Source organism: Oncorhynchus clarkii, chromosome 18 (genome assembly GCF_045791955.1).
Source record: "Oncorhynchus clarkii lewisi isolate Uvic-CL-2024 chromosome 18, UVic_Ocla_1.0, whole genome shotgun sequence".
NCBI classification, from domain to species: Eukaryota; Metazoa; Chordata; class Actinopteri; order Salmoniformes; family Salmonidae; genus Oncorhynchus; species Oncorhynchus clarkii.
This window is the reverse complement of record NC_092164.1, coordinates 30106718-30114217: the sequence shown is the minus strand read 5'-3', so window position 1 is coordinate 30114217 and position 7500 is coordinate 30106718. Positions and strand designations below refer to the sequence as shown.

Genomic DNA, 7500 nt, shown 5'->3' with positions numbered 1-7500 from the left:
CTTCTTTTGACCAGAGCCTATAGACCCTGGTCAAAAATAGTGCACTAAACAGGGAATAGGGTGCCATTTGGAACGAATACAAAGTGAAATGTTAAACTGCTATTATTACAGCAGTTTAACACAGCTATTAGTGGTATGTTTATTCACAAGGAAGGAAGTATATTTAGGATTGTGGTGTAAGAGTTAAATGAACTAATGTAGTTCAACGACTCACAAAGATATGCTGTAATAGTCCAACTCTAATTTACTAAGGTATGTGGGTGGGTGCTACACATTGGTAATGGCTGAACTGAGTTCCCACTTACAATGTAAAGTACCTGCACTTGGTACACTTGGGAAAGCGCTATATAGATAGTCCATGCAATCCATTTCCATTACTCGACTACAACAATATATATATATATAGAGAAGAGTACCTCAGCTCCACCACTTACAGATGTAGTAGTACAATCATCATTACATAAATATTGTACTCTTATAGAGACTTAGTATAGCAATATTCCACTCACATATGTAGTAATACTCGTGACCCACGTTGAACTCGTAGCCCAGGGAGAAGGCACTGTAGCGCTGGAACTTCTCAGAGAACTTGATGGGCGCGTGGGGCGCGTGCGGCCGGTTGCACTCCCAGCGCTTGAAGCCCATCTGGGGGTCGCAGGTGCGGTAGCCGCGGTAGCTGACCATGTAGAGGACGTACTGCTCAGCCACTGTGCGCTCCAGCGTCCCCCGCTGGCTAGTGGCAGTAGTGTTGTAATGCGGGCAGTAGATGTCCAGGTAGTCGTTCACTGCCACCTGCACTGTGTAGCCCTCCCTCCGTAGACTGGAGAGTGGGGAGACGGAGAGAGGGAGAGAGGGGGTGGGGGGAATGAGAGCAGGAGGGACAGAAAGAGAGAGAGAGGAGAGAGTGAGAGAGTGAGAGAGGAGAGAGAGAGGAAGAAGAAATAAAGTCAGAAAAATAGGAGAGAAAGAGAGATGAGAGAGAATAAATACATGGATGAGTAACAGCATACTATAAAACTCACCCTGTTACAAAGAAGTGCTTTTAACAACAAAACTAGTGGCAACTGAGCTGCCACCAACACGAGGGAGATGAAAACAACTTTGCTGGAGTATTGAAACATCATCCTGAGATGTTTTGAATCAACACACATGGTGTGTTGTAACACCACCTCGCCAGGGACTGGGAGCACTACCAGCAATGGTTGAAAACACTGTTTTGGTGATTCGAGTTCTGTTTAAGGCAGGAATAAAGACCTTCTCTTTTAGTGTCTATTCCTCTCTCTATAGCTTCTCAACACTATCATTGTGTTTGAAATCCTGTCTAGTGCAGAATTAGATCACTTCTTCTAGACTATTTTAATGTTTAATGTTGATATCTACATAGTTTAGTCTATTTTTAGTTCAGCATTATTGAGCACAGTGCTCAATGCACCAGCAAAAACCACATATTCTACAGCAAGTGTTGCAGGATTTATTTACCTTTATCTAACTAGTTAAGAGCAAATTATTATATGCACAGCCTAGCAGCAGTGGGTTAACTGCCTATTAAGGGGCAGAACAACAGATTTGTACCTTGTCAGTTTGGGGATTTGAACTTGCAACCTTTCGGTTACTAGTCCAACGCTCTAACCACTAGGCTACGGTTGATTAATACTAATATAGAAGTTACTTTTCTTTCTTCGAACATACAACATTGTGTATAAGAATCCTAGTCTAAAAATGTTGGCTAGAGTCATGTGGCAAGATAGGAAGTGCAAGGAGATTAAAACCAGACTTCCAATGAGTTAAATCACAAAATCTTCTCTATATCTTCATAAACGATACTTACATTTTGAGCAACATTAAGTTGGATTTAGTATTACATTTTTGGGTAAAATGAAATTATCAAATTATTGAAATTACATTTATTTTGATTAAGTATAAAATATGTTGATTGTTCTTGTTTTTTCCAATTTCAATTCACCCCAGATTTTTTTTTACAGTTGTGGCTGTGTGGTTGAGTTGTCTAAAATTACAATGAAATTCCCGCATCCGCCTGTTCCACATTCACTACTCTGTCTCCTCCTGTTTCAAATCTCTCCAAATAAGGTACTTATATTCTGTTTTGAAGCAAGTTCCGTGTGTCATCACTTTCAGTGGGTTAACATTGAAAACCTTTCAAACACCAGATATCAGTTTAGGTGTGCTACTTTTCATGTTTTGAGTCCCTGCCATTCTCATGACATAGTCTGGAGTGAAGCGGAAGAAGATCAGGTAATTGGCTAAGTGGCTCTTCTACCACAGGGAGGAGGGATACACTGACGTGAAGGGGCTAGGTTCCATGTGCCTGCGCTGACCGAACACACTGTACCAGTGTGTTAGCAGGTACAGAAGATCAATCTTGGGTTGGGCCATGTGAATTGTGCGCGTGTGTGCCTGCATCCATGCATGTGTGGTATACAGTCATCACTGTAAATCAAATCATATTTTATTAGTCTCTTAAACATGTTCAGCAGATGTTATTGCGGGTGTATCGAAATACTTGTGTTCCTGTAGCCTTAGGGGAGAAGATGATTGTGACATCATGTAACATCCTGCCACCATGACATGGCTTGACATCCCGCTGGGCAAAAACTGGTTTGAATCAACGTTGTTTCCACATAATTTCAACCAATAAATTCAATGTGATGATGTTGAATCAACGCGGACAACTGATTTGATGAGCAAAAAGTCATCAATGTGTAATTTTTTTTGTAAAATGTAAATCAAAACAAGACGTTGAACTGCCGTCTGTGCCCAGTGGGCTGGCTGTTTATCATACTATGTATATTCATTATCGTAATTGTACGAAGTATTATTATACAAACTCATTACACCTATCCTGAAGGGATAGAGAGGACAATTGATGAGATGTGAGGAATCCTTAGCTGTGGGTGGGAATCTGTGTCAGGAGAAATGGCAGGGGAAATCTGAAACAACTGCAGCTGTATTGACTATTACGTAACAGTAGGTGGCAGTATTGAGTTGCATTCAGCCCTAGGGTTTTTTCTCTCTCTCTCTCTCTTTTCTCTTACAATCTCACTCTCCTCTCTCACATACACACAAAATGAGCAGACGCACACGCACACGAGCGAAACCTTACGCGCGCGCACGCGCCAACACACACAAGCGCACACACGTGCAATGCACGCAAACGCACACACCCACTCACACACACAATACTAGGTCAGTTCTCAAGAGAGATTATTATTCAATTAAAAAATGAGGATCAGAAATGTCACAACCCCTCTCTCTCCCTCTCTCTCATTATAGCGTAGTAGAGTAACTCCTTTTCTGTGTCTTTTCCTACTTCAGCCTCGCTCCGTCTCTCTTCATCTTTCCCCTTGTCCTCGTTTGCCATTACACACATGCTAAGACAGAGCAATATCATATCCCTTAACCACTGTTCTTTCCCTGCCATAAATCTTACAATATCTCCTCGCTCGTACCCCACTCCTCTCTCAGATGTTGGATGACAGATATTTGTCTCACAGTGTTGCAAAAAAGAAACAACACAGGCATGCTTCAAAGGGACTATATTTAGAGAGAGAGGGAGAGATGGGAGAGAGATTGGAAGATTTAAAAAATGAGAGAGGGGGAGAGGAAGGAAAACAAGAGGGGAAAGAGAGAGAGGGGGGACGAGATGGAGAGAGAGAGAGATTGAGGGGAAGAGGTGAGAGGGAGGAAAATAGAGTAAGAGACCTGTAAGAGGGAAAGGAAGAGGAAAGATGGAGAATGTGATTACGGGGAATCATGGACGCAAATGGGATAGAAATGCATAGGGAAAGGAGCTTCTGTCATTGAGAGAGTAGGGGGAAAGAAAGGAGATAGGGTGTGCATTTGCAAGTGTGTGTGTGTGTGTGTGTGTGTGTGTGTGTGTGTGTGTGTGTGTGTGTGTGTGTGTGTGTGTGTGTGTGTGTGTGTGTGTGTGTGTGTGTGTATGTGTACATGTGGGTGTGTGTGCGAGCATATTTGTACGTGTGTGCGTGTTGAACCCTGCTTTAGCAGCGCACTCTACGCATAACATAACATAAGAATTAGATCCCAGTTCCATCACAAAGGTCACCGACAGAGTCAGAGGTGGGAAGTGGGAGGAGGAGGAGGGAGGAGGAGGGAGATGGACAAGGATGTTCAATAGGTGTGTGGAGTCATAAACGTATATAAGCAGTCCACTTGGTGACACGTGAGCTGGTGAGGCAAGGAGGGGAGGAGGGCAGAAGATGTAACAACAAATAGAGGGAGAAAGGAAGATGGGGAGCGCTAGTGGGGGAATCTAAACAGGAGAAAGAGATACAGCGAAGAAGACAAACAAGTGAAAACAAAATGGAGAGAAAGGGAGGCAGAGGGAGAGACAGAGATGTAGTGCACCCCAGGGATACACATATAGTATGTAGTAAAGTGCACAGGGGAAAAAGAGTGATGGTGCCGCTCTTTCTCTTCCTCTCCCTTTCCAATCCCGCTGTGCCTTGTCTCTGTGTCGTTTCTGCTGTATCATCATCCTCTTCCTATGCGTGGGAAAGCACTCCTCGTTAGTACAGCCGACACAAGCTGGTGAAGACAGCCTAGAGAGAGGGGAGCGAGGGGGAGAGACGAGAGACAAAGACAAAGAGAGCACTACTGTACCTTCCACCACTGTCTTCACTAAAACGTATTTTGAGAATACAGCCGCTTTCAATGAATGACAAAGAAACTGCAAACAGACAAACAGTGGACAGAAACTAAGGGTCTGCTTCCGCAGTGGAAGATCTATATTAAAATCCCATTCACAACTAAACCGACCTCCATTGTGAATGAGCATAAACAAAATGGCCATTACTGTTACGTCACTGTCAGTACCATCACAGTAACAGCATTGACTGTTAGTAAAAGTAGATCACTAGCCTGACGACTCACACTAAATTCTTCCGCTGCTCTGACATTCGCTACATACTTTAGTCCGAGACTGCCATCATTGAAGTCGTTTATGGTGACGAGGGGCACGAGGGGCATTACATAAAACAAAGTAATCAGTGATTATATAGTCTCCCGTCAGAGCATCAAAACTCATTTTCAAACCCTTTCAAAGCTTTACCCACGTGTGTTCTGGCTCTTGCCCAACCCATCGTTTTCTGGACCAATCAGACGGACCCGAATGTGTCAGGGAGGTACTCAAATCCAGAATCATTTTGGAGATGAAACTAACGTCTGTGGGCGTGGCGTAGCGTTTGGCTGGAGCAAGGAGTCTGGGTAGCCAGGCAATGTCTTACCAACATATCCAACCAAACCTTTCAATATTTGATACGCATACACAAAATGGTCAACACAGTGACATGATTCATTACCACTATAGCCTAGTGGTAATAGCCTAGTGGTAGCCTAGTTGTTAGAGCGTTGGGCCAGTAACCGAAAGGTTGCTGGATTGAATCATCGAGCTGACAAGCTGAAAAATTGGCCGTTCTGCCCCTGAACAAGGCAGTTTAACACACTCATCCCTGGTAGGCCGTCATTGTAAATAATAATTTGTTCTTAACTGACTTGACTAGTTAAAGGTTAAGTAACAATATATATATTACATGGTTCATTATCGTTACATTCATGTCAATATCTGTATTGTATCTGTATGCCGCTCACATTCAGGTTGGTTTCTTAGTCTGACCATCAAACAACCTTCATTCAATCACAAGGAAACCATCAAGACATCATCATGTTGCTTTTCCTCGTACCTCAGCACCAAAAGTCATTTCATCGTCTCCAAGTAAAAGTACACACTGTCTCCAGCCAATCCTCCCTCTGCTGATTGGGTTAGCCTCGCAATTAGCGCGCAGTTTACTGTGTTTCGATCTAAAATGGAGGCTGAAAACAAGTGCTGAGGCGTGGGGAAAAAAGAGCTAGACGCTGCAGCCTTTCAGGCCTGGGATTACCCCTAGATCTGACTGGAGTAATAGTGATGATTCAGAGATGACTCAGGGTGGTGGTGGTGGATGCTGCTCTACACTTTACACTTTACACACACACACGCACGCGCGCACACGCACGCACACACACACACACACACACACACACACACACACACACACACACACACACACACACACACACACACACACACACACACACACACACACACACACACACACACACACACACACAGCACTAGTCTGTGTATTTCTGTCTGACTGCACACATTAGGGAAACAGGTCCCCATAGCTAGTGGAGCCAGGTTTGGCTGCAGATTGGAGCTACTCTATGAATACCGTGCAATGACTGTAGTGATGCCAGTATATGGCAGAGTCTCTCTCAGGCAAAACAACTAATAGAGGGGGCAGATGGAAACGAAGTCCGCTCTTTGATTGGTGGAGAGCTGATAGTAAAAGACCACTAGGTGATGTCACACCACAACAAATAAATACCAGGCTTTGACTTTCTTCACAGGTTACTTTAGAAGTACAGGACTACTAGCCTATAATCATTTATTTTCTATCAACAGAGGTATGAGAGGAGTGTATGAACGCATCTTATTCCCTATATTGTGCACTACCTCTGACCAGGGCCAGGTTTTCCAAAAGCATCAATGTTAGAACCTTAAGATGCCTTTGGGAAACCGGACACAGAGCCATATGGGCTCTGGTCAAAAGTAGTGCACTATATAAGGAATGGAATGCCATTTGGGACACAACCCTTATCTCTGAAGGTGAGTCTCTAATTGTGAGCGGATTTTAAAGGCCAATGGCTCACCTCTATTTATTTTCCAAGTGCCTCCTGATGAAAAGCAGATCTCATTCTCTCTCTTTCTTTATCCATTCCCTCGTTCTCTCAGAAGAGCTGTGTTGATACCAATACAAAAGGTTCGCTCCGCTCGCTTTCTGAGAACGCACTCTAAATGGGTTGTGTCAGAGAATGGAGGCTCTCATCACAGCGAATTCTCCACAGTGCCCACCTCAGTGGGAATGTCAGGCACATGTGTTGCGGCAGAGGCGTACGAGAGCACAGTGCTCATCCTGTAGACGTGTCTCCTCTCAGGCCACAGGCCACATTGATGAGACAACTGTGTAGAAGACCCAAGGGGTAAGAGAACTCTTGGGGGAGGTATGTGGACACTCATACTCGCACAGACATGTGCGCACACTAGGACACACAGACGCATGCACGACAGCAGCACTTACGCATTCGAACACACATTTCAAATACTTCATTTGAATCCACAAATCACATTACAGTCAAGAAGGATTCAAACATTTCAAAGGACACAGACATCTGGACACTACAGATGGCACCTTCTTCTCCACATAGCAAGGCTGCCCATGAACGATGACACGGAGCAGTACCTAGCTATTTGTCTAATGCAGATCTGCAATCTGAAGGCCACGCACTGTCAGCCTATGTACACTGAACGAGAATATAAACGCAACATGTAAAATGTTTCGTGAGCTGAAATAAAAGATCCCCGAAATTTTCCAGCTTATTTCGCTCGCATTTTGTGCACAAATTTGTTTATATCCCTGT

General features: G+C 43.9%; 1 protein-coding gene across 1 annotated transcript in view; it reads right to left on the bottom strand.

Annotated features, from left to right (window-relative positions):
• LOC139372561 (ephrin-A3-like) overlaps positions 1 to 7500 on the bottom strand; it is an 88414-nt gene that overhangs the window by 7537 nt on the left and 73377 nt on the right. Inside the window, exon 2 of the mRNA XM_071112302.1 lies at positions 510 to 820. Within this exon, the coding sequence (XP_070968403.1) occupies positions 510 to 820 (311 nt within the window). The remainder of the gene's footprint in view (positions 1 to 509; positions 821 to 7500) is intronic.